The 27,209-nt window shown below is 46.2% G+C and overlaps 1 protein-coding gene across 4 annotated transcripts in view; it reads right to left on the minus strand.

Moving 5' to 3' along the window:
* GNMT (glycine N-methyltransferase) overlaps nucleotides 1–27,209 on the minus strand; it is a 122,785-nt gene that overhangs the window by 88,347 nt on the left and 7,229 nt on the right. For all 4 annotated transcript variants that reach the window (XM_089655552.1, XM_089655555.1, XM_089655554.1 and 1 more), the window contains exon 2: nucleotides 78–205. In XM_089655552.1, the coding sequence (XP_089511678.1) occupies nucleotides 78–205 (128 nt within the window). The remainder of the gene's footprint in view (nucleotides 1–77; nucleotides 206–27,209) is intronic.

Here is a 27,209-nt window from a genome sequence, read left to right on the forward strand (position 1 = left end):
CTGAAATATACAGAGAAATGATGAGGACTGAGGACCTGGCTGAGTGTTTTCTGTATATTATAGAGCCCAAGCCATACCCCATTGATCAAATGCCGGTTCTTTCCTCCGGTTCCAGCGGGTCTTTAGGGCGTATTTCAGCATCTTATCACTGGCATCAACGCTGACCATTGAGAAGCCTTCCTCCACCAACATCTCCGAATCCACACTAAGGAGCGGAAAAGGGCCATTAGTTAGGACTTCCATGGATGGACACATCTAGACTGATCATAGAGAAAGCCCCTCAAACAATAGAAGGAATTGAAGAATTAAATTGCAATGTTATAAAAATCGGTCTCATTATCTATCTCATTATGTGTCTCTTTGCCACAGTTTAGCATTTCCTTGGTGCAAAACAAAATTGATAAATGTCCCCCAGAGAGAGAGATCAAGTTGCAACCAGACTAGAGAGTCTTTGTCATAAATTTGAGGATGATTTGCTCCACAGTGCCTGCCACTAAGGAGGTGTTCTACAAATGCTGGGTGCAAGAACTAAAAGCAAGTCATATACACACACGCAATCAACATGTAGTCACACACAGGTACTTTTAATCATCATTTACACCATTACATATTCTACACACATGAAAGACCCTCTACCCAATGAATACCTGCTCTGGCACATCATAGCATTCACCTGGCACTCCAAGAAATAACAGAATCCAACTGCAATATTCTTACACTGTCAGAACCTCCACTTTTATTATCACACGACACACAGGAGGATATATCTTATAGTCATCACAATCTGTATAATAACTCACACCAATAATAATGTGAGCATCACAGCATGAAATAGACACATCATTTGACAGCGTCACAGCATAGAATTAATACATTACCAAAGCTATGTTAGAAGCTGAAAGGAACAAATCCCATCAGAACCATACTGCCCAGGAGGTCACGGGGAAGCCATAAGCATGAACGATTGATGAACCCATATAGCCTTGGCAAAAATCCCAGCATCAGAGCGTCCCCTCATGCATGGAATGGCTTCCTAATCAATCTCGCTTGGACCCTCGGCTTTTAAACCATTTTTCTGGAAGATTTCCAATAGTGGGCGGGCGCCACACCCACCACAGGAGGAGCTAGCAGAAGGGTTTCCGCGAGGATATCGGAGTCATGCTCAACCAACATATTGATCCCACATCGTCATCCGAAAAGTCACATTTTTGCTTCTCATCTACCCTAAACTTCTCACCTATCCTAAACTTCTCATCTACCCCAAACGTAAAGATTTCTAACTTCCCAAGCAAGTAGACGTCTTTAAACAAGGATTTATCTCCTAATGTGAGGTTACTAGATGTCAAACACATTCCATTCCATAAACACGTTTTTATCTTGCTCTCAGCAGAATATCTTGTGACTCTGTTCCTTTGCTTAGAGAAATTACATAAAGTCACCTCTCATGCTCCTGGCATTTGGGTAACAATGCTTTATTGTAAAAATTACCCAAGAAACAAAGGGTCCAAGGCCAACACATTTCATAGGCATTACAGGAGGTAAGTGAGGGCTTTTTTTTAAAGCAGAATTATAGACCAGGGAGTAGCTGCAGCTTTTGTAGTGTGCTATGTATACTCAGCATGCTTCACATTATGGCAGACTTACCTCCCAGTTTTCCTTCCTCTAGAGCTGATACAGTTTGAGCTCTCATCGCCTGCTGCCATCTTCTCTTCTTCCACACCTTCTTCAGCTATTTTACAGCCACAGATGATGTAATGTAGCAGAGCACCCCTTTACTAACCATGCTCAGATGCAGATTCAAGTGTTCTGCCTTCAGCAGGGAAATTCAGTCTGAAATATTACATTTGGCCACTAGATGGAGCCTGGAAGAAATGTACTGTTTTGTAGAAGCCAAAGACTGTTCAGCTTTAATGAAAGCTCCCATCATCCTTCATCAAGGGAAAGGGAGGCGGGTGCATCTTGGAAGCTCAGACTCCATTTCAAGAACTGAGGGAAAGGAACAAGACATACTTGTCTGCAGCACATGTCATGGACTGACCTTACATCCCCTACAGGCAGCACCACTGGTGAGCATGGACTTATTGCCATCTACAGCCTAATCAGTTCATTGAGTTTTCTGATTTCATACATTAATTAGATGCACTTCTTACCGATTTTTCGTAATTGTTTCACCCCGCCCTGTTTTGTTAATAAAGCTTCAAGATTACATTCAATCTGGCATATTGCAGAACAGGAGAGTTTAGCTGAATGTCGAGTTACAGGGGAACGTGTAGTGAGGACAGAACAAACAGTGGCTACTCAGCAAGCAGGATACACAGTGACTACACAGAGGTCTGCATAAGGCCACACAGCAGCCTGTACACAGTCAAGCATCTCCACAAGCAATATGTCGCAGAGTCAAATATCTTCACTTAAAATTACTCCAAATGGTCTCAGCCACAAGTAAGGCACTTACCACCGTTTCTGCAAAAGCAGAAGTCACAAAAGCCAGAACAATCTTTACTTAGCAGGAAATGCAGATAAAAAAAGAGAGCAAATATGGAAAGCAGAAAGCCTCACTAGAAACAAACATAGAGAAGGGTACTGTAGAGAAAGAAGTGGCAGCTGCTAAAGCCAAAGCAGAGGCCTTAGAATGAGCCAAATACCCTGATAGTGAACACAGTAGACACGGCAGTGTGCTCGGTCCACAAGCTGAACCTCAAGATCCTCTACAATCCAGAATATATCTCTCAACACTCTGGGCCAAGCAGAAACAAGACTCAAATCTGCAAATGAGAGAACTCCAAGCAAAGTGAAACCTCTTCTGACAAACATCTTACGTGCCAAGCACCAGAACCTACCTCCAGATTCTGCCTTCACATCAGAACGGTACACCAGGAACTGGGTTAAACCAGAGACTCCTAAAAGGTACAATTACATACCACCTTCTCACCATAGCAATAACCAAGCCACAGTAGGCTTTGCCAAGTTCTTTGCACAACGTGAGTTGGTCACAAAGGGCCTTGAAAGGTTTAATAACCGCCTTGAATGCTACAGAGCCTGGGAATCTTTTTTCCAAAACACCATCAGAGGCTTAAATCTGTCATGTAGTGAAGAGTGTCAGAACTTTTATAAGAAAAATGTATTTATATTTTATCATTTTTAATTTTGGACTGTCTAAAACAGGTTCCAAATAAGCCAAGACCAATATCTCCATTTCATTTTGACTTTTCCACCAAAAGACATTCTGTTGTTCTCAACTGGACCAGTTTAGTCTACAAAGTGTAGACAGTTAATTAAAGTCACGGCCCTGGTGTCCGGACAATGGAGTGCTTAGTATGCATACAAACCTAGAGAGAGCTTGTAGTACTTTGAGACTCAGCAATATTTATGAACTAACAAAACATTATTTGACAGATCAACAAGAGAGGAATCTCTTGTATTGGGAAAGTCCAGTCCATTGAAATACTTGTGGACATACAACTGACAGCCCAGCACTTGCCATTGTCTCAGCTCTGAGAAAGAAATACAGGACAAGACCCTCTCCCGCAGACATGAACTGTAACAATTTCACAAGCGCAAAGCATTTATATAATGTAAGTCAGTTCACAGACTCTATATTCCAAGTCATAAGGAAGCCTTTATGACACTGTGCAATATATAAGTGGCCACCTGGGCAATAAGTCCATCCCCGACATTTCCTGGCTACTAAATATTCCACACTCAATTGTTAGTGGGATTATAACAAAGTGGAAGCAACTGGGAACAACAGCCACTCAGCCACCAAGTGGTAGGCCACGTCACATGACAGAGCAGGGTCAGCGCATGCTGAAGTGCGCAGAAGTTGCCAACTGTCTGCAGAGTCAATAGCTAAAGACCTCCAAACTTGGTGTGGCCTTCAGATTAGCACAACAACAGTGTGTAGAGAGCTTCATGGAATGGGTTTCCATGGCCGAGCAGCTGCATCCAAGCCTTCCATCAACAAGTGCAATGCAAAGCGTCAGATGCCGTGGTGTAAAGCACGCCATCACTGGACTCTAGAGCAGCGGAGGCGTGTTCTCTGGAATGACCAATCACGCTTCTCTGTCTGGCAGTCCAATGGACGTGTCTGGTTTTGGCGGTTGCCAGGAGAACAGTACTTGCCTGACTGCATTGTGCCAAGTGTAAAGTTTGGTGGAGGGGGGATTATGGTGTGGGGTTGTTTTTCAGGGGTTGGGCTTGGCCCCCTAGTTCCAGTGAAGGAAACTGTTAAGGCAACATTCTGGACAATTTCATTCTTCCAACTGTGAAAAGAGTTTGGGGGTGGCCCCTTCCTGTTCCAACATGACTGCCCCCCAGTGCACAAAGCAAGGTCCATAAAGACATGGAGGAGCCAGTTTGGGGTGGAAGAACTTGACTGGCCTGCACAGAGTCCTGACCTCAACCCCATAGAAGAGCTTTGGGATGAATTAGAGCGGAGACTGCGAGCCAGGCCTCCTCCCCCGACATCAGTGCCTGACCTGACAAATGTGCTTCTGGAAGAATGGTCCAACCTTCCCATAGACACCCTCCTAAACCTTGTGGACGGCCTTCCCAGAAGAGTTGTTGTTATAGCTGCAAAGGGCGGGGCCAACTCAATATTGAACCCTACGGACTAAGACTGGGAGGCCATGAAAGGTCATGTGTGTGGAAAGGGCGGGGCCAACTCAATATTGAACCCTACGGACTAAGACTGGGAGGCCATTAAAGGTCATGTGTGTGGAAAGGGCGGGGCCAACTCAATATTGAACCCTACGGACTAAGACTGGGAGGCCATTAAAGGTCATATGTGTGGAAAGGGCGGGGCCAACTCAATATTGAACCCTACGGACTAAGACTGGGAGGCCATTAACCTCCTTAGCGGTATGATTATGCTAGTATTTCTGTGCTGAAAGCGGTACTTTTTTTGCATGGAAATATGTCGTTTTTTTATTGTCGGTCTGTAATTTTTAGGAATAACTGAAATCTGTCCTAACAAGAGTCTAGTAAACATTCCGGAGATGATAAAACTTGAAACACAAAATCAAATTATAATATAATGAACAATCATAAAAAATAATATATTATTAATAAATTTAATTCAATAATATAATCAAACCAAAAACACTGAAATGTGAAATATAGCGCCAAGTTGGCACATCGCTGAGCTCAGTCGCAGAATCGTTTTCAGCGTCTGATGAGGAATTTCCCTACGAATCATTATCACTCAATTCTGTAAGTGGTTCCAATTTACTATCGCTGTTCTCTAGCCGGTCTAAAACCGCGTCTGACCTAAAGGGACGCTTTTTGGACGCCATGGACTTTTCTAAGTTTCCAGGCAGAAAGAACAGTAAAAATGCAGGCAGGGCGCCGGACAAAGAACTCAGGACAAAATGTATGTGAAATGGTTTGATACAGGAATGTTTTAGTATGTGATTTTAGTGTATTAGTGAATGTCAGTTTTTAAAATTTTCAAATTTCCCGCCGGTTCCATCCCCGTACGTCCTGAACCTCCCGACGCTCGCAGGGACCGGAACACGGAAGGCGGATGCCGGCATCGGCCGGAGGAATTGGCCGGGGATGCTGCAGGAGACACATCGTGGGAGCGAAGGACAAGGTATGTGCTGCAGGGAATCCCTGAGAAATGCTGCATGGTATTCCAGAGTGTAGCTCGGGGTTACCGCTTTTGGTACTGAAACTTTACCCCGAGCTACACTCGGGAATACCGCCAGGGAGGTTAAAGGTCATGTGTGTGGAAAGGCAGGGGGCCCAATACTTTGAGCAATATAGTGTACATTTATCTATGCCTGCTTACAAACCAATATGTATAAACTCTTGTTCCGGACAAAACAACTATAAGTATCAAGGACATATTTATAAGTATATGATTTGAAATAGTAACACAATGTTGCAAGGTATCTATGTTGATTGGAAAGAAAAAAAAATATCCTGACACAATATCCTATGCCTGAAAAAGGATTGCTGAATATTAATATGGGTTGTTTATGTGCAATCCCCCATGTTAAAAACACACATGTTATAGGGCATCAATAATCACTATGTAGTTTAATATACAAATGTTTTCTTTTCTTCCTTGCTTTGTCTGTGTAGAACTATTATTTTATTGTTATATATGAAATTCTGTCTTAGAATTTTCCATCTAATTGCTGCTGTCGCAGACCCTCAAAGGTGTCCCACATATTTCAGAGAAGCTGACATGATTGTAGTTGTGTATTCATTTATATCAGGGTTCATCACCCTGGAGTTGCCAATTAAACTCAAAATAGACACTTCTTGTCCTGGAGTGACACCCAGTGGCCAAGGGAGGTAATTCTTGAATAAGCATGGGCTTGATAATTAAACAAATCCACCAATAAGGAGACGGTTCCACCTTCTGGACCTGTTTTATTCACATTTTATGTGTGTTATTCGCAACTAGATAAAACAGGGAGGAACAGTCACAAAAAAGAGACTATCTACACACACCATCAAGGGGGACACATCTTCTGACACTTTACTGAATCTAGGACTCTAGCCTATCTAGATGCCATTTAGGGGAAGCTCAACTCCACCCATTAATTGGCAGACATCTTTAGGTCTGATCATCAGTTGTCTAAAAGGTTACCTGAGACTTGGAGGGTAATTTTAATATATTTTCTGTTGATTTTGCTTCTTTAAATTAAATAGGCCAATTACCATCTTTTTTTGTAACTTAATAACTTTCTCCATGATAACATAACTATACAAGTTAGGGTAAAAAAAGAAATTGCTCTTTGGCTGTATTGGCATACAGGTTTGCATAGTGTGACACGTATATATATCACAATCTGACTATTATTAATGGTGTTTGTAAAGTGACTTTGTGTAAATAAATATTAATTTATTTCATAATCTCCCCTCCATACCCACACTGATCTCATTTTTGTTCTTAAAGAATTTTGCTTGGCTAAACCTTAACTGAGAATAACCAAGTCATTTAAATTATTTTTAAAATAATTTTTGTACGGGAGGCACTGCGATTTGATCAATTTATCTGACTAAATTAATCATTCAGGAATTTCCTGACATAATAAGAGATAATAAGAGATAGACCTCCATAGCTTGGAAACAAGTCAGCTGAGCATGCCAGATGAATCAGGACAAGTAACAAACTACCCCGAAGCAATAGAAAGTGCACTATTCAAACGACTTGATAGCTTTCCTTAGGGAACTAAGAGCCTTACTAATGGAATTTCAGGTAGCCAAAGCCGAAGGAGACTTACAAGGACTTGCTTTCCTACAATCTACAATAACAGTGGATCACACATGGCTTCAAATATAAAAGACAGTATAATGTTCCATTCCTCCCAAATTCTCTGTATTTGTGGACTATGTAAGCCAGCAAGCTAGAACAAGAAATGATCCTAGTTTTAAATTCATATTGTCATGTGCTCCTTCTACAAGGACCGAACCATCGCAGACCCCTAGTAGCAGTACACAAAACTAATGTGACTCCTCCACATTCTTTCACAGGTCTGCCAGGTCCTCGGAGACAAAGGTAAAGATCCTGGAAAGCAGTGTCCCTTGCACAGGAAGCCAAATCTTTTTTTAAAATGCAGATCCTTTAGAGAGAAGTCCACAGAATGTGACAGCTCAGGCCACCATGCAGCTTTACACCCAGGGCCAGCCCCATGGACTTTACAGTGCACTCACAGCACTGGTGAACACGGTGAGGAGGAAGGACACACTGCTACAACTACACCAGACATCACTTCACAATGCACAGAGGTCTGTAAAGGAATCATAGGTGGAGGTCGTGCTCCAAAATAGGTCAACGTTTACCCACAGGCCAAAGGAACAAAGCCATTACACTTCATGCAATTCTTGATGTTCAAAGTAACAAGTCTTTAGTCAGCTCAGACCTCTTTGACATATTCGGCATTAAAGGTTCCAACATTCCCTACTCCTTAAGAACGTGTGCAGGATTAGTGGAGAAAGCGGGGAGGAGAGTATCTGGCAACCTAGTCGAGTCTATTGATGAACAAACATGCCTGTTCTTATCAACTCTTATGGAATTAAATCAGATTCCTGGTCACAGATCTGAAAATCCTACACCAGATGTAGTGGTGAAATGCATAGCGCACTTGATACCAGAACTTGATCCTTAGGCTCAGGTACTCCTATTCCTTGGGAGAGATATCATACGAAACTATAAAGCAAGAGCTCAAATTATTGGTCCCTACAATACTCCCTATGCCCAGAAGTTAGGCCTAGGATGGGTCAATTATTGGAGATTTCTGTCTGGGAAACATGTACAAACCTACCTTCATTAACAGCATGTAGGCAGGTTGAAGTTAGTTGCTGCCCTGAATAGGGGTTAATGTTTTTCCCAGTTCTTTGGCTTTTGGTGGGATCCTTAGGTCTGACCCACTGCACTTGTGAATATAAAAGTGGGCAGTGGGCTGAGTCTGAGATCCCAGAGGTCCTTCGCTGCTGTTACCTTTGCCTAGTCTTGGTCTGGGTCCACAGTCTAAGCCGTTTTCCCCGTATAGGGTTACACTTGGATAAGGTGCAGGAATGACATAGCTGGCCATCAAGACATAAAGTTGTCATGATTTGAAGTTCGCCTTGTAGACACCAGCTACTGAAGTATGCCTCTGTTGGATGCTGTAACCACACGGATTTACCTCTGCAGGTATGCTGGGGCAGTACATAGCTTGGATAGGATTAGGAACTAGGAATTATGGAAAATGGACTGTTCTGTTGAACTTTGTAATGTTGCACTTTATTCAGTAAAATGTTGAAACTTTGCCTTCTGCCTGGTCTGAAGTTACTCAAAGGGGTGTAATGCAAGGAACCGGCACAATTCTACGCTTAGTCTACAGCTTGGGTCACTAGCACATGGGGTATGAAGAGTTAACATGGTAAAGAGTCACTTTAATGCAACTGGAAAGGAACTGCATTGCTGAGATCTCTTTAATGTACAGAGGTACGAAAGCTCAAGAGTTAAAGTTAAGTGCACGTTTGGAGCCCGCGCTATGTGTATGGCTGGGTTCCATGCTGCTACTGGAATCTGTGGTAGGAAGCACTGGACAGGTGGTTGTGGTCAGTGTTTGGCATGGCCTGCCTAATTGTGAACTTCAGTGGGAAGATGTACTTTTACACGGGGACCCGAGGGTAACTGGAGAAGTGTTGTTGTGCAAGTGTACATGGTTTATGTTCATCTCTAAGAGTAGAGGCCTTAAGGTCTAAGAGTAGAGACCACTGTTCTAGGGGCACTCTTACTCTTTTGCAGAGACTCTGTTGCTTGCATAGTTGACATCAAACAGATGTTCCATTGCTTCCTTGTCAGAGAGAAAAACAAACTCCATGAGATTTCCATGAGATAATGACCCCACCAAAGACATCATTGAGTACAGTATGAGAGTACATATCTTTGGCAACAGCCCTTCTCCTGCAGTTGCTATCTATGGACTCAGACATTCTGCTGAGTAGGGTGAGCCTGAGTATGGTTCAGATGCCAGACAATTCATAGAAAAGGACGTCTATGTAGTTGACTGTTTAAAATCTCTACCTTCCCATGAGTCTACAATTAGTCTCAGCAAATGTTAGCCTGCTCCAATCTCAGACTTCACAACATTGCTTCCAACAGTAATGAAGTAATGGAACCCTAATGGAAGCCTTCCCTACACAAGACCACTCTAATGATCTAAGAGAGAAACAACCATAAAACAGCCAGGTCAGTAATAAAAAGGCTGATCGGTTATGAAGGTAAGAGGGAGGTGGTCAGTATGGCAATGTTGACTGTGCCCAAAGTTTGTTCATTAACCAGTTCCCGCCTGGCCAATAGCAAAAAGATGGTAGAGTGGGGCTTTCGTCGATCAAGGTGGGCATCATATGATATCCTCCTGGATTACTGCCTCGAGTGCGCTCGTGGGGTCGTGCTGTGGCAACATCTGTCCGATCTGTGTACCGACCCGTTGCCAGTACTATGTGACTGCTGTGATCAATCACAGCAGGTCACAAGACAATTGTAAACAATGGATTGCTTCCTTTCATGCCATCCATTGTATACAAATGTGTTGCTAGCTGTGATTGGTCACAGTAATTACATGGTACAGACTGGGCCAATCACAGCCCATCTTTGTCCTGTGATTAGCTGTGGACAATCACAGTTAATCACAACAAAAAACATTGCATGAATTGTTTTCATTCAGTTAAATGCTTGTCTATAGCAGTGAAATTCACTGCAGTGTGCTGTCACTTTACAAGGTGGAGCGAGTAGGATAGTTTTCTTTCTAAAGTCAGGGCTGTAGGTGCAGTTCACTTTAAGCAATGAGGTTGTGAGCAAAGTCACTTTAAAAGATGAGGGGTTGCTGGCTGAGGTCACTTTAAGACACAAAGTGGTAGATTACAGTCACTTTAGGATGCTACGTTGTAGGCCAGAATGCTTTAAGGTACCCCCTAACCCTAAGGTTCGTTTCCTGTATTACAATAGAAAGGGGGCTGAGGAGGAATTTCATATCCTTTCAGTAGTAGAAAAGATACAATAAAGGTGTAGGCTGGATCAAAGGAGCATAGATTGAATATTCTTCTTCACTTTATTGACTTTTTTCATGTATTTTTTGCTTTATTTTAAAGTGTAGTTTGAACGATATTTTGGTTAACAGTTTTGTTTTATTGTATTAAAGTATAAGATATATTCTTTGTGTTAGTGTTGGATTGTTGTGTTTATCATGTGGTATATGAAAAATTTCAATGGAGCCCCAATAACTCAACTGGCTGAGGGGAACAAGATAAGAAGGGGCAAAATCTCTGATCTAAAGGATTTTAGAATTGTGTTAGATGTCAAACATGGTGCAACTGTGACTAGAACTGGAGAGAGGGCTCTCTTTTATTTCTTTTCATACATGTGCATTAATTCACATGAGATATATTTTGTTCCAAGGTCACTTTATTAGCACAGATGGCGAGTTGCCATAAACATTTATTAACTTTCAACTTTTGCCAATCCACACTGAAAAAAACTGAAATCTACTATTTGGGACTTTGAACTGTTTACAGTGTCCGTCCATGTCACTGACCTTGTCTGGTGTTTATTTTTGTGAGGTATGGCCTCAAGCCCTGAACATTCCATGTGAGCAGATACCTACACAGAGTAATTCACCTAGGTGGTACTTTCAGGAGGAGAAGGTACCTACATGGAATACGTCTCCATTCCATAGGCAGATACCTCTTTGCAGTATGTCTTAAGGATGGTGCATTCTGGATGAGCAGATACCTAAATACCTCCAAAGTGGTGCAATCTCAATGAACAAATACCTACATGGAGCATATCCCCAGTTTTGAATTATAAGTTAACATATCTACATGGAGTATGTGTCCAGGATTGGGTTTTTCATTCTAGGTGAACAGATATCTACATGGTGTATGTCTGGGGATTTTGTACACTCTGAGTCAATAAGGAATATGTTCCCCGGGTGATATATTCCGGGTGAGCAATACCTACATGGTTTATGTTTCCTGGAACAATCAACCATGTGTCAGATCCATGGGTACGTGACATGGTAACCAAACTATTGTTCTTAAAGTAGTTGCCATACTTGATAGATAGGGATGAGTTAATCTGCTAGGGAGTTCAGTGAATCCTTTTTTGAAATTCGGTTAACCCAGAAATATTCCATGAATCCCATTGATGTCCATGAAAGGGGGGGGGACTTGTTAGCAAATTCTGATCATTATTAAGGCTAATAGGAATGCTATTGTAAACATAAAAAGTCATGGGAAGCTGGGCCCTGCCATGGAGGAAATTTACCAATGCCAAAGATTGCCAAATGCCAAACAAAAAAATATAATACAGCAAAGAGAGGGTCCTTTTCATGCAGCCTAAAACGTATTAAGTCACTTGATGAAGCCATTATTTGGGTGTCTTGGGGAAAGGAGGTTGTACAATGACAAGGTCTACTCCCAATTCCTAGCCACCTAAGACCCAACCATGTATCCCCAAAAATCAGAGTGTAGCATCTGTGACATGTTAAGCCAACAAATGTACAAGCTGCAGAACACAACATGAATGCAAATGGAGAGAAAAGGCAGATTTTGCAAAGCAATGAAAGAATGGACAAAAATATGAGTAGTTGAGTAGCGTAGCAAATAGAAAGAGACACATCAAGTGTCAGTAAGAATTAAAGTGTAGAAACTGAGATACAGCAGCCAAAAAACTGACCAAATTGGCTGCAACTTTGCTGAGAAACCAATCAGCTTCCAGGTTTTTTTTGTCAAAGCTTAATTGAACAAGCTGAACTTCGAAGCTGATTGGCTGCAATGCAGAGCTGCAGTAGAGTTTTCACTCTCCAGTTTTAGTAAATCAACCCTATGTGACCAGCTTGCATAAGCTGTAAATTTGCAGACACAAGGCAGGTATTTTCCTTCAAAAAAATGACAGCTGAGATTCAGTTGAGAAGACATTTTACAGCAGGAGGCATGTATGGGAGCACATGAATACGCTGCAGATCGGGAGACACAAGGCAAGTGCTTTCCTGCAATAAAACGTACAGCTAAAACACAGCAGCAAAAAAAAACATTCCAGTGGCCGGACAATACAGGCTGAACAGTCCTGAAATTCAGAGACAGTTGTAACCCTGCCAGAAAATAAAAGCTTTTCAGGTGATTTTCTGTACGGAGAAGGAGGAGGAAAGGCACAAAGAGGTGGTAATGCTCGCAGCTCTTGACTTTAAATCTAGGCAGCATGTAAGTTATCATTTTATTGTGCCGCATCCTCAGCAGGTCTGTGGTAGTTTTCAGTGATTCAGATCTAATTTAATCTTCCAGGCCTGATTCATTGTTATGAAAGTCTGACAGTCCATACTGTCGGTAGAGGAATATCCGCTTCTATGTGAACAGTCCTCCAGTTGTGCTGAAGGCCCTCTAAACCATCACACTGGCAGCAGGAAAAGCTGGTACCTAGACCACGGCTTGCTCTGGTTAGCAGTCTATCCTGGACACCCAATAGTCCATGAGGTCACTGTTCCTATGATAGCCCAGGAACCATTGTAGTCACAAATGATGTCACTGCCTGTGATCCATGCCTGCTGCCTGTGCCAGGAAGAGTGGCATTGCTCCTTAGGGGTTACAGCAGTGGAGGTGCATCAGTCAACAGAGATACCCTTGTCACCATTGACAAAATGTGGCAAGGAGGCTCTTTCAAAGTACTTCCTCAAAGTGCTGCATTTTGTGCTCCCTCTGGGATTGTGGTAGGAAATCAGACATCTAACCCTTGTATTTGGTATCTAACACCCAAGAGTGATTTCACTCTTTGATCAGCAGAATGTAAGGGCCCTTGAGAAGGCAATGTAACATGAAAGCCACAAGTTCCCTGTGTCTCTGGAACAGCATCCTCAGTGTCACTGAGGGCAACATTGTCCCCCAATTGCAAACCTCATCCATGTACACTGCCCAAGGTTTAGAAATGGTAAAAAGTCTTCTGCAAAGCCTGCTCACTTTCCTCCTCCTCAGCTTCCACGCTAAGGGAAGGAAGCAGCGAACAGACGTTCCCTGTGGCCCCGAGACCACATCAAGTGCCCCTCTTCCTCCTGCTGGTGTGCCTCCAGTGCATGGTCGGTGATTTCAGGAGGAACATTAGAGGGTTGGTGTTTATTGCCATTGACACAGCTTACCATTAGGACCCATAGAGCCGTGCTTGACCTGTCTACTGTGGTTAGGACGGTTAGAATTTCCAGTAATAGGGGCTTTTGTGTGTTCCAGACCCCTTTCTATAAAAGTGTGTTCCCAGCAGCCATTTGTTAATGTGTGTTGCAGACTGTCTGTGTAGAGAGAGTTAAGCTGGCCATACACTGATAGATATTTGAATTCAGCCACCATTCAGATTCTACCATTCACACTATACAGCACAGAGGGGTGAATCTGCCATGCCAATGTAACCCATTTAAATGTTAATACTTGCAATACATTAAAAGGGACATTAGATGATGGCGGTCTGCATTCAGGGTCACTTACATGGACAGAACAGCCCTCTGGAACTTGTATGCTGAATAGCAGGACTCAGCTGGTGAGCAGGGCAGTCAGGAACTACATTTTCCAGGAGGAGTAGCGGGTGGGTGGGGGCATTAAAATATCAAATGCCTGGGAGATTGGCCAGGAGAGTGCAGGGAGAGACTGAAGGAGAAGGAGGTGTGCTGACAGCTGAAGTGCTGAACTAGGCCATGGAGCCACAGTTGGAGAGAGAGGAAGAGCGGAAAGAGCCTATTGACCACCAGATTGACCCAACAGGCCAATCTGACAGCAGGAGAGCAGACGGGATGCTGAGTCTGAGCCGGAGAGTCTGTGGACTGACCCCGTCTGCAGAGAAAGACAGACCGCTATGATCTGCCGGAATACTCTGATTGGACGAGAGAGACCCATGTACCCACTAACAAAGGGAATACTGAGAGTTTGCCACCTCAGGTATCTACCTACACATAGTGGTGGACATGACAGATAATTGTCTCTGTTTGCAGCCTAGTTCTCCCAGCCGCCATCGCTGAGATACATCTACATTGCAGGTTATTGAACAAGCTGATCGCAGGACATACAGATACAGGCCAGGCTACAGCAGTGCCAACAGAAACAACAAGTTTCCCTTCCTCAACAAAGCAGGATTTCCATTACTGTTTACATTTGCCTTTGATGTACAGAGGGAGCCATCTTTGCCTGGTGACATTTATGCCAATTGTTGCTATTTAATACTTCAGGGGTCTCCAAACTTTCTAAACAAAAGGCCAGTTTACTATCCTTCAGACTTTAGAGGGGCCAGACTGTGGCCAGTGGGAGTAGAAAATGTCCTCTGTGTAACAATGCCCCATCATTGGTGTCAGTGAGAGGAATAGTGCCCCGTCATTGGTATCAGTGGGAGGAATAGTGCCCCATCATTGGTGTCAGTGGGAGGAATAGTGCTCCGTCATTGGTGTCAGTGGGAGGAATAGTGCCCCATCATTGGTGTCAGTGAGAGGAATAGTGCCCCGTCATTGGTGTCAGCGGGAGGAATAGTGCCCCATCATTTGTGTCAGTGGGAGGAATAGTGCCCCATCATTGGTGTCAGCGGGAGGAATACTGCCCCATCATTGGTGTCAGCGGGAGGAATAGTGCCCCATCATTGGTGTCAGCGGGAGGAATAGTGCCCCATCATTGGTGTCAGTGGGAGGAATAGTGCCCCGTCCTTGGTGTCAGTGGGAGGAATAGTGCCCCGTCCTTGGTGTCAGTGGGAGGAATAGTGCCCCATCCTTGGTGTCAGTGGGAGGAATAGTGCCCCGTCCTTGGTGTCAGTGGGAGGAATAGTGCCCCGTCCTTGGTGTCAGTGGGAGGAATAGTGCCCCGTCCTTGGTGTCAGTGGGAGGAATAGTGCCCCGTCATTGGTGTCAGTGGGAGGAATAGTGCCCCGTCATTGGTGTCAGTGGGAGGAATAGTGCTCCGTCATTGGTGTCAGTGGGAGGAATAGTGCTCCGTCATTGGTGTCAGTGGGAGGAATAGTGCTCCGTCATTGGTGTCAGTGGGAGGAATAGTGCCCCATCATTGGTGTCAGTGGGAGGAATAGTACCCCATCATTGGTGTCAGTGGGAGGAATAGTGCCCCATCATTGGTGTCAGTGGGAGGAATAGTGCCCCATCAATGGTATCAGTGGGAGGAATAGTGCCCCGTCATTGGTGTCAGTGGGAGGAATAGTGCCCCGTCATTGGTGTCAGTGGGAGGAATAGTGCCCCGTCATTGGTGTCAGTGGGAGGAATAGTGCTCCGTCATTGGTGTCAGTGGGAGGAATAGTGCTCCGTCATTGGTGTCAGTGGGAGGAATAGTGCCCCATCATTGGTGTCAGTGAGAGGAATAGTGCCCCATCATTGGTGTCAGTGGGAGGAATAGTGCCCCATCATTGGTGTCAGTGGGAGGAATAGTGCCCCATCATTGGTGTCAGTGGGAGGAATAGTGCCCCATCATTGGTGTCAGTGGGAGGAATAGTGCCCCGTCCTTGGTGTCAGTGGGAGGAATAGTGCCCCGTCATTGGTGTCAGTGGGAGGAATAGTGCCCCGTCATTGGTGTCAGTGGGAGGAATAGTGCTCCGTCATTGGTGTCAGTGGGAGGAATAGTGCTCCGTCATTGGTGTCAGTGGGAGGAATAGTGCTCCGTCATTGGTGTCAGTGGGAGGAATAGTGCCCCATCATTGGTGTCAGTGGGAGGAATAGTACCCCATCATTGGTGTCAGTGGGAGGAATAGTGCCCCATCATTGGTATCAGTGGGGGGAATAGTTCCCCATCAATGGTGTCAGTGGGAGGAGTAGTGCCCCATCATTGGTGTCAGTGGGAGGAGTAGTGCCCCATCATTGGTGTCAGTGGGAGGAGTAGTGCCCCATCATTGGTGTCAGTGGGAGGAGTAGTGCCCCATCATTGGTGTCAGTGGGAGGAGTAGTGCCCCATCATTGGTGTCAGTGGGAGGAATAGTGCCCCATCATTGGTGTCAGTGGGAGGAATAGTGCCCCATCATTGGTGTCAGTGGGAGGAATAGTGCCCCATCATTGGTGTCAGTGGGAGGAATAGTGCCCCATCATTGGTGTCAGTGGGAGGAATAGTGCCCCATCATTGGTGTCAGTGGGAGGAATAGTGCCCCATCCTTGGTGTCAGTGGGAGGAATAGTGCCCCATCCTTGGTGTCAGTGGGAGGAATAGTGCCCCATCATTGGTGTCAGTGGGAGGAATAGTGCCCCATCATTGGTGTCAGTGGGAGGAATAGTGCCCCATCATTGGTGTCAGTGGGAGGAATAGTGCCCCATCATTGGTGTCAGTGGGAGGAATAGTGCCCCATCCTTGGTGTCAGTGGGAGGAATAGTGCCCCATCATTGGTGTCAGTGGGAGGAATAGTGCCCCATCCTTGGTGTCAGTGGGAGGACTAGTGCCCCATCCTTGGTGTCAGTGGGAGGAATAGTGCCCCGTCATTGGTGTCAGTGGGAGGAATAGTGCTCCGTCATTGGTGTCAGTGGGAGGAATAGTGCTCCGTCATTGGTGTCAGTGGGAGGAATAGTGCTCCGTCATTGGTGTCAGTGGGAGGAATAGTGCCCCGTCATTGGTGTCAGTGGGAGGAATAGTACCCCGTCATTGGTGTCAGTGGGAGGAATAGTGCCCCATCATTGGTGTCAGTGGGAGGAATAGTGCCCCATCATTGGTATCAGTGGGAGGAATAGTGCCCCATCATTGGTATCAGTGGGGGGAATAGTGCCCCATCATTGGTGTCAGTGGGAGGAATAGTGCCCCATCATTGGTGTCAGTGGGGGGAATAGTGCCCCATCATTGGTGTCAGTGGGAGGAATAGTGCCCCATCATTGGTGTCAGTGGGAGGAATAGTGCCCCATCATTGGTGTCAGTGGGAGGAATAGTGCCCCATCATTGGTGTCAGTGGGAGGAATAGTGCCCCATCATTGGTATCAGTGGGAGGAATAGTGCCCCATCATTGGTATCAGTGGGAAGAATAGTGTCCCATCATTGGTGTCAGTGGGAGGAATAGTGCCCCATCATTGGTGTCAGTGGGAGGAATAGTTCTCCATCAATGGTTCAGTGAGAGGAATAGTGCCCCATCATTGGTTCAGTGAGAGGAATAGTGCCCCATCATTGGTGTCAGTGGGAGGAATAGCGCCCCATCATTGGTGTCAGTGGGAGGAATAGCGCCCCATCATTGGTGTCAGTGGGAGGAATAGTTCTCCATCAATGGTTCAGTGAGAGGAATAATGCCCCATCATTGGTGTCAGTGGGAGGAATAGTGCCCCATCATTGGTGTCAGTGGGAGGAATAGTGCCCCATCATTGGTGTCAGTGGGAGGAATAGTGCCCCATCATTGGTGTCAGTGGGAGGAATAGTGCCCCATCATTGGTGTCAGTGGGAGGAATAGTGCCCCATCCTTGGTGTCAGTGGGAGGAATAGTGCCCCATCATTGGTGTCAGTGGGAGGAATAGTGCCCCATCATTGGTGCCAGTGGGAGGAATAGTGCCCCATCATTGGTGTCAGTGGGAGGAATAGTACCCCATCATTGGTGTCAGTGGGAGGAATAGTGTCCCATCATTGGTGTCAGTGGGAGGAATAGTGCCCCATCATTGGTGTCAGTGGGAGGAATAGTGCCCCATCATTGGTGTCAGTGGGAGGAATAGTGCCCCATCATTGGTGTCAGTGGGAGGAATAGTGCCCCGTCATTGGTGTCAGTGGGAGGAATAGTGCCCCATCCTTGGTGTCAGTGGGAGGAATAGTGCCCCATCATTGGTGTCAGTGGGAGGAATAGTTCCCCATCATTAGTATCAGTGGGAGGAATAGTGCCCTATTATTGGTGTCAGTGGCAGAAATTATTCCCCATTGTTAATGTGCCCCAAGGGCCGGATAATAGCAAGAAAAGGGCCACATCTGGCCCCCGGGCCACAGTTTCGATACCACTGCATTAATTCAAGCCTGCTCCATGTTTAGCTTTAAAGGGGACCTCGCCCTAATTTGCAACCACCAAGAGGAAAAGTGTTAAATCTCCCTTGTTCCCTCACTATCTTCGTATTGCCATCCTAAGAAACTATATTCCACACCTCCACTCAACTTCATTCCAACTGGGACCCAACAAGTGCGCAGAATACATTGTAGTGTTTTTACAGGGACATTGCTCAAATGAGAATTCTTTTCCTTCACATCTAATCCTCGTCATCTAGTTCTGAGGACCCATGTGAGCTTGATAGTTGTTTCTGCTCACTGGGGATTCAGCAGTCCCCTCAGAGGAGGCACTGGATTTTTTTTATTGTTGCTTTACTGTGGATGTCGTTACTTTTCTCACAATTACTGAGAGTGTTTATATTTGCTGCATATATCAGTGTCATTTTGTTCTTTTGACCAAGTCACCTCTAATTCCAATATAAACGTCATATTGGTCTCTACTGACTTGTGTGTGAGTCCATCTTACAGGTGCGATGGATTCGGGTCACGAGAGCGCGGTGGTGTCAGCAGAGGTTGGCCTTTCAACAAAACGTTCAGATTGACAAGGAACCCTAAAATTACTAAGCACCCCTTAAGGGGGAAGTGCTGCACCAGCTATTGTATTCTGACATCTGATTGGATGCAGCTTCTGTTTGACAAGCACATTTCTACCCTGTCCTTCTGGTTATTCATTTGAAGAATGTCAGGCAGAGCGGTGTGTACATGGCCACCCAGAAGACCAACGACTGGTGTATCTAGTATTGGCGAACATTCGCTCAGTGTATGGCCAGCTTTATGTGCTAGACATTGAAGTATTGTGCACAATGATGGAAGACTGCAGTGTGGGGGGCTCCAAACTCTTCTCCCCCATATTCCCAGTTCTGACACTCAGCAGTCCATATTACCAATATCTTTCTGTGTGTCAGAAACAACCGTAGTTGCTGATTAGTTGCTGCCCGCTGCCCCCATTTTATTGAGTTTTTATATTTTCTTTCACTTCACATTTATCAATATTTTTTACATTTCTGCTGGGTAAATAGAAAATGTTTATTGTGTTTCAGAGTTTATTTTCCGGGAGAAGCATTTTCTAGGGTCTTTTTTTAATTTTGGGTGCGCAGTGTAGACTATTGCTGACACGGGTAAAGCTGCCCTTTGTATCCACACAGACTTATGCGGTAAAGTAGTGTGCTGCAAAGCACCACATATTTATCCCTTGAACACCAGATCTACCATTAAATGTATTAAAATCACATTTATTAAAAAAGAAATGTCAGGCAGAGGTTCTGCATGCAGAGGTCATAGGGAAAGCAGGTTGGGCAGAATGCCTGCCAATGTGCCCCCTTGCTGCTCCTCTTCTGCTAATCACGCAGAGCTGCACAAACTGGAAATTAGAAGTTGGTGACATTTTTGGTCAGATGATCACCAGTTTTGGCAAGAGGATGAGTTTGGTTATGCACAAGAATTCCTCCTTTCAGATGTTGAGGATAAGGAAGATAGCACTGTGATTGCAGAGGCAGAGGAGGGTTCAGTCACATAGGAGTCAGAAGACATCAGGCAGCGATCTTACTGCAAAGATATCTCCTGTGATGAGGATGGAGTAGACCCCTGGTAGCCAACCTGCGGCCCTGTGATATATGATGTGTGGCCCTTGGACCTCAGCAGTTTGTAATGGAAATGTTGATTAGGGAGATAGCATTGATCTCTACCAGCCTCGTGTTACATGTCCCCAGCTTGTCTTCTGTAACACATCCCCAGCCAACAATGTATCCTGTCCTCACTCTCTGACCCTCATTTACACTATTAGGTCTGCAGTCTCTGACAGTCCTCTCCAGCATTACATATATGGAACATTATGTGTGCCCATTTGCTGATGTCAGGGGCTGCACTAGAGGGCCCCTTTAGCTCATATGTTGACAACCACTGGAGTAAATGATGAGGTGGTAGACCATCTGATGTTGCCACTGACTGCGAAGGTGGAACATTTTAAAGAATGAGTACGACTGTGAGGCATTGCCATGATGTGAGCTTAGGGTACGGATATAGGAAGGACATTGGACATGTACTAAAGTGTGCAGCTCCAGAATATTGCTTCTGAATGAAGCAGACTGGGATTTCAGTTTTCTCTGGGTTTGGTTATCCCAGATCACGGTCTGTAGCTTGGAGACTTCAAAGAAAACTGCATGTGAAGAAGTCTCCGATCCCATGACCAAGTCTTATTGGAGACCTGCAGGTTGTGTGAGTATGTAGGTATGAATGCTCATTAGAAGCCAAGTCTGAGCACTGCATTTTGGAGAGAGCTGTGTGCCCCAGCCAGGAGGGATGTGTGTTCCTGCCCAGGAGACTGCACCCCATGTTGGGGGATTCCTTGCCCACAGTACTGGGAAAGTCAAGACAGCTGTGCAAATCTGGGGAGACTGGAAAAAGATGAGTTGCCTAGTAAATCCAGGGACTGGAGGGAATCTGTAAGTCTCAAAAGGAATGTGAGAACCCAGGGCGCCATGGGACCCCATACTGAGAGGCCAGGGAGGGGACCCATGTAGCAGGGGTGCAGCATCTGTTCTGGCTGAGTGAGAAAAGAGGAGTTGGGTGAAACGAGTCTAAATGACCAAAGAGAGCAGCAGCACAGCTGAAGACAAGAGAAGCCAGGTGGGTTATTGTTTTCTGTTGACCATTTCCTTCTTGGTAAACCCCTTGGGATACCTTGTGGGAATCTTTGTTTGAACGTTGATTTTTTTTTGTTTGCTTAAATAAAAGTGGGCTGCCAAGCCTTTAAGGTCAATGCATGCTGGCCATTAAAATTTCAGTACCCTTGGCAGAAAAAAATGCATTATTTGTATTAGCATTTAGGTGCATTTAGTGTTTTTTTTCTGCCTCTAAAAGCTGAAATTACAATATGCCTCTAAATGTCCTAATGTGCATTGACACATAGGACACTATTGAGCTGCTTCCACAGGCAAAACACCAAACTCCTCTAGTGTGTTTTTTTAAGCCAGTCTGCATGGACCCTAAAACACAGTTCAGACCGGCATGGACTTCCCGAAAACTCATCAACCACTGTGCTAGACATCCCCCATGGCACAAGAGGCAGAACAGCATTGAGGGAGCCACACTGTCAATCTTCTGGCATGTGGGAAGGATAAAGGACAAGGCACACTGCTGGAGCTGATGGGACTGAAACATGTTTCCTGCACCCCCTCCTCCTCCTCACTGGTCTCATCTTCTAACTCCTAGGAACCAGAAGTCCCCTCAAGCACCCAAGAGCCCATGGAGAGCCTGGTGGAGAGGAGCCACACTGGGACCGAGCTTCTGGCAGCTTTTCAGGCACAGACGAGAGGATAATTACCACATACAACTGATAGCGCTTGCTAAAGTAATAATCAATATGATGTAAGGAGTATTCTTCCCACTGACCCCCAATGTAAGGGACATTCTTCCCACTGACCCCCAATGTAAGGGACATTCTTCCCACTGACCCCCAATGTAAGGGACATTCTTCCCACTGACCCCCAATGTAAGGGACATTCTTCCCACTGACCCCCAAAGTAAGGGACGTTCTTCCCACTGACCACCAATGTAAGAGACATTCTTCCCACTGACCCCCAATGTAAGGGACATTCTTCCCACTGACCCCCAATGTAAGGGACATTCTTCCCACTGACCACCAATGTAAGAGACATTCTTCCCACTGACCCCCAATGTAAGGGACATTCGTCCCACTGACCACCAATGTAAGGGACATTCGTCCCACTGACCACCAATGTAAGGGACATTCGTCCCACTGACCACCAACGTAAGGGACATTCTTCCCACTGACCCCCAACGTAAGGGACATTCTTCCCACTGACCCCCAACGTAAGGGATATTTTTCCCACTGACCCCCAACGTAAGGGACATTCTTCCCACTGATCACCAACGTAAGGGACATTCTTCCCACTGATCACCAACGTAAGGGACATTCTTCCCACTGACCCCCAACGTAAGGGACATTCTTCTCACTGACCCCCAACGTAAGGGACATTCTTCTCACTGACCCCCAACGTAAGGGACATTCTTCTCACTGACCCCCAACGTAAGGGACATTCTTCTCACTGACCCCCAACGTAAGGGACATTCTTCCCACTGACCCCCAATGTAAGGGATATTCTTCCCACTGACCCCCAATGTAAGGGACATTCTTCCCACTGACCCCCAATGTAAGGGACATTCTTCCCACTGACCCCCAATGTAAGGGACATTCTTCCCACTGATCACCAATGTAAGGGACATTCTTCCCACTGACCTCCAATGTAAGGGACATTCTTCCCACTGATCCCCCAATGTAAGGGACATTCTTCCCACTGATCCCCCAATGTAAGGGACATTCTTCCCACTGACCTCCAATGTAAGGGACATTCTTCCCACTGACCCCCAATGTAAGAGACATTCTTCCCACTGACCACCAATGTAAGGGACATTCTTCCCACTGACCCCCAATGTAAGGGATATTCTTCCCACTGATCACCAATGTAAGGGACATTCTTCCCACTGACCTCCAATGTAAGGGACATTCTTCCCACTGATCCCCCAATGTAAGGGACATTCTTCCCACTGATCCCCCAATGTAAGGGACATTCTTCCCACTGACCTCCAATGTAAGGGACATTCTTCCCACTGACCCCCAATGTAAGAGACATTCTTCCCACTGACCACCAATGTAAGGGACATTCTTCCCACTGACCCCCAACGTAAGGGACATTCTTCTCACTGACCCCCAACGTAAGGGACATTCTTCTCACTGATCACCAACGTAAGGGGCATTCTTCTCACTGACCCCCAACGTAAGGGGCATTCTTCCCACTGACCACAATGTAAGGGCATTCTTCCCACTGACCCCCAATGTAAGGGATATTCTTCCCACTGACCCCCAATGTAAGGGACATTCCCCCCACTGACCCCAATGTAAGGGACATTCTTCCCACTGACCCCCAATGTAAGGGACATTCTTCCCACTGACCCCCAATGTAAGGGACATTCTTCCCACTGACCCCCAATGTAAGGGACATTCTTCCCACTGACCCCCAATGTAAGGGACATTCTTCCCACTGACCTCCAATGTAAGGGATATTCTTCCCACTGATCACCAGGGGTTCTGTGAGATCTGAATAATATGTGAAGTGTTCCTCTGTGGTTATAGGTTGTTCTCTAGTATGGAACAGGTGGGGAGTTTATAGAGGTGGAATGTTGATACGGCTGGTGCCATCTCCTGCTTCCCATGGGATTGGGATTGTTATAGTAAAAGCCTTTGCAGACATGGACGGTTCCCTGTAGCCCACAACCCCTGTGATGCAGATCGATGGTAGAACCTGACGGTTCCCTGTAGCCCACAACCCCTGTGATGCAGATCGATGGTAGAACCTGACGGTTCCCTGTAGCCCACAACCCCTGTGATGCAGATTGATGGTAGAACCTGACGGTTCCCTGTAGGCCACAACCCCTGTGATGCAGATCGATGGTAGAACCTGACGGTTCCCTGTAGGCCACAACCCCTGTGATGCAGATCGATGGTAGAACCTGACGGTTCCCTGTAGCCCACAACCCCTGTGATGCAGATCGATGGTAGAACCTGACGGTTTCCTGTAGCCCACAACCCCTGTGATGCAGATCGATGGTAGAACCTGACGGTTTCCTGTAGCCCACAACCCCTGTGATGCAGATCGATGGTAGAACCTGACGGTTTCCTGTAGCCCACAACCCCTGTGATGCAGATCGATGGTAGAACCTGACGGTTTCCTGTAGCCCACAACCCCTGTGATGCAGATCGATGGTAGAACCTGACCTCTTATCTGGATTAATAGAGAGGCAAGTAAAAGAAGAAGCTTAACCTGAAGGAATATGAATACAAAAAAGGGACCCCAGGAACTGCTGGCCAGCAATCGTCTTCTTCATCACCCAAAACAACCAAAAGCGGTTTACTTACAATCATTTCATTGCAATATAGATAAAGATCAATTTGTGTTGCACGTTTACAAGAATGAAATCTAAAACCGAACATATTCCTCTTCTTCTTATTGAATCAGAAAATGTAAAGAAAAAAAGGTATTTGCAGACCCTAAAGTGGTAGTGAAGCCACTTTGTTCACTTTTACCTAGAGGTGAGCGTATAATAAATCTTCCCTGGAGGTAAAATGAATATCTCCTGAATGAATGAATGTGCTCCGTTTAGGAGATTAATTTTTTTAGAGCCGGTGCATGCACGGAAGTGACGTCATCACGACTTGGCCATTCAAGCCACCGGAGCCCGTGAACCTGGAGGAAGGATCAGGTGAAGATGGAAGTCCTGTCAGTGGTGACGCCACTGGAAGGCTTTGTTTGTAGGTAAGTTTTACATAATGTGCTAGTATGTGATGCCCCATTGTGTGTGCGATGTCTCATTGTGTGCGATGCCCCGTTGTGTGCGATGTCTCGTTGTGTGCGATGCCCCATTGTGTGCGATGCCCCGTTGTGTGCGAAGACCCGTTGTGTGCGACGACCCGTTGTGTGCGACGACCCGTTGTGTGCGGTGTCTCGTTGTGTGCGGTGTCTCGTTGTGTGCGGTGTCTCGTTGTGTGCGGTGTCTCGTTGTGTGCGACGCCCCGTTGTGTGCGGTGTCTCGTTGTGTGCGGTGTCTCGTTGTGTGCGGTGTCTCGTTGTGTGCGGTGTCTCGTTGTGTGCGGTGTCTCGTTGTGTGCGGTGTCTCGTTGTGTGCGGTGTCTCGTTGTGTGCGGTGTCTCGTTGTGTGCGGTGTCTCGTTGTGTGCGGTGTCTCGTTGTGTGCGGTGTCTCGTTGTGTGCGACGCCCCGTTGTGTGCAATGCCCCGTTGTGTGCGGTGTCTCGTTGTGTGCGGTGTCTCGTTGTGTGCGATGCCCCGTTGTGTGCGATGCCCCGTTGTGTGCGATGCCCCGTTGTGTGCGATGCCCCGTTGTGTGCGGTGTCTCGTTGTGTGCGGTGCCCCGTTGTGTGCGATGCCCCGTTGTGTGCGATGCCCCGTTGTGTGCGATGCCCCGTTGTGTGCGATGCCCCGTTGTGTGCGACGCCTCGTTGTGTGCAACGCCTTGTATTGTGCAGTGCCCCGTTGTGTGCGGTGTCTCGTTGTGTGCGGTGTCTCGTTGTGTGCGATGCCCCGTTGTGTGCGATGCCCCGTTGTGTGCGATGCCCCGTTGTGTGCGATGCCCCGTTGTGTGCGGTGTCTCGTTGTGTGCGATGCCCCGTTGTGTGCGGCGTCTCGTTGTGTGCGACGCCCCGTTGTGTGTGACGCCCCGTTGTGTGCGACGCCTTGTATTGTGCAGTGCCCCGTTGTGTGTGGTGTCTTGTGTGTGACACCCCGTTGTGTGCGACGCCCCGTTGTGTGCGCCGCCTCGTTGTGTGCAATGTATTCTAGCATATTATGCTTTTACCTTGCAGGTGATTTATTTCTTTTGGATGCAGTTTATTACCACTTTAAAGTGTATGTATGGCCCAACCCATTTTTTGGATAGGATGGGCAAAGGTTAGAATCCCTGTCAGGTTTTCATTTTATAGAGAGGAAATCTTTCCGTGGGGACATGTGTTCTGGTGACAACTGTGGAAGAGAGGATTTCCCGGCCTCATCTTCTAGAGATCTGCTCTCATGTCCTGTTCCATCTCCATGACAGGAAGTGAAGGGAAATCTCCTCCAATGGGCCACAGATAACAGAACATGGACAGGTTCCCCCTTCCCCACTCATTGTGTACACAATCACATTACCTGGAAATAGGATGGAGGTGCATGGAAGGAGTTTAATATAACGAGAGCCTAGTAACCAGTACAAGCAGCCTGGGCTAGGTGAGGTGTCCTCCAGTAGTAAGGGGGTCCCTGGTTTGGGCTCCTCAGTGGTCTGTCTCCCATAGCAACATGAGCAGATCAGAGTCTCGGAGGCCCTTGGCCTAGCCACCAGGTACAGGAGAGCAAGAAGAACAAAATGCATGCACGAGGTCCATGCTATGTGTATGGCAGGACTCCATTCTGTCACTGAGAGTGACTTGGCAGACGTATGCTGGACGGGTGGAGTGGGCAAGGGCTCAGCGTGTCCCTCCTAATTGCCAACAGGTACAAGGTGTGCGTTGGCACAGGACCAGACGTCTAGCTGGAATCTGGCTTGGTCACTCAGTGTACGACCATCTCTAAGTTGGAGTACCACCTCAAGATTGACTTTCCCTGAAAGCTGTCCCCACCTTGTCCCGGGGCATTGACGAGCACGACAAAGCAAAAGGTACCCCTTGTGCAGGGCGAGTGACACCGTCCACCATGCCTTGCATGGCCCAGAAGAACCCACCCTGGGGTAGGACTCTCATGTTGCCCTAAATGGAAGGCCCACGTACCCTACAAATTGGCCCCCAATGTGGGGCCACACCTGCTTCATACACCTGAAGACCACCACTAAAGAGACCATAGCAATAGTTAGCTAGTTAGAACTTGTCCATGCTTGCCCAGCAATAATGTATATGACTTGCTATGCTTGTTTCCCGATTGGTCCCTGCACAAGGTACCCTCGTGGGATTGGAGGAGATGCTGATAAGGGGCCTATATAGCAACCGGCTCTGGAAGGACCCTCAGACCTGTTGTCTTCTCTCAATAGAGGAGGATGACAAATGACAATGTGAGTATATTTATAAATGTATTTTCCCGCAGCAACTTGTCCAACAGTTCTTTTCCAGGGAGATGCATTTATTTGGATAAAAGATATTTGTAACAGATGACAGACCTCCAATCTATAACATTTGTAAATATTACAACAAACAAACA

This window comes from Staurois parvus, unplaced genomic scaffold (assembly GCF_062004578.1).
Source record: "Staurois parvus isolate SC_StPar_1 unplaced genomic scaffold, SC_StPar_1.0 ptg000848l, whole genome shotgun sequence".
Taxonomy (NCBI): domain Eukaryota; kingdom Metazoa; phylum Chordata; class Amphibia; order Anura; family Ranidae; genus Staurois; species Staurois parvus.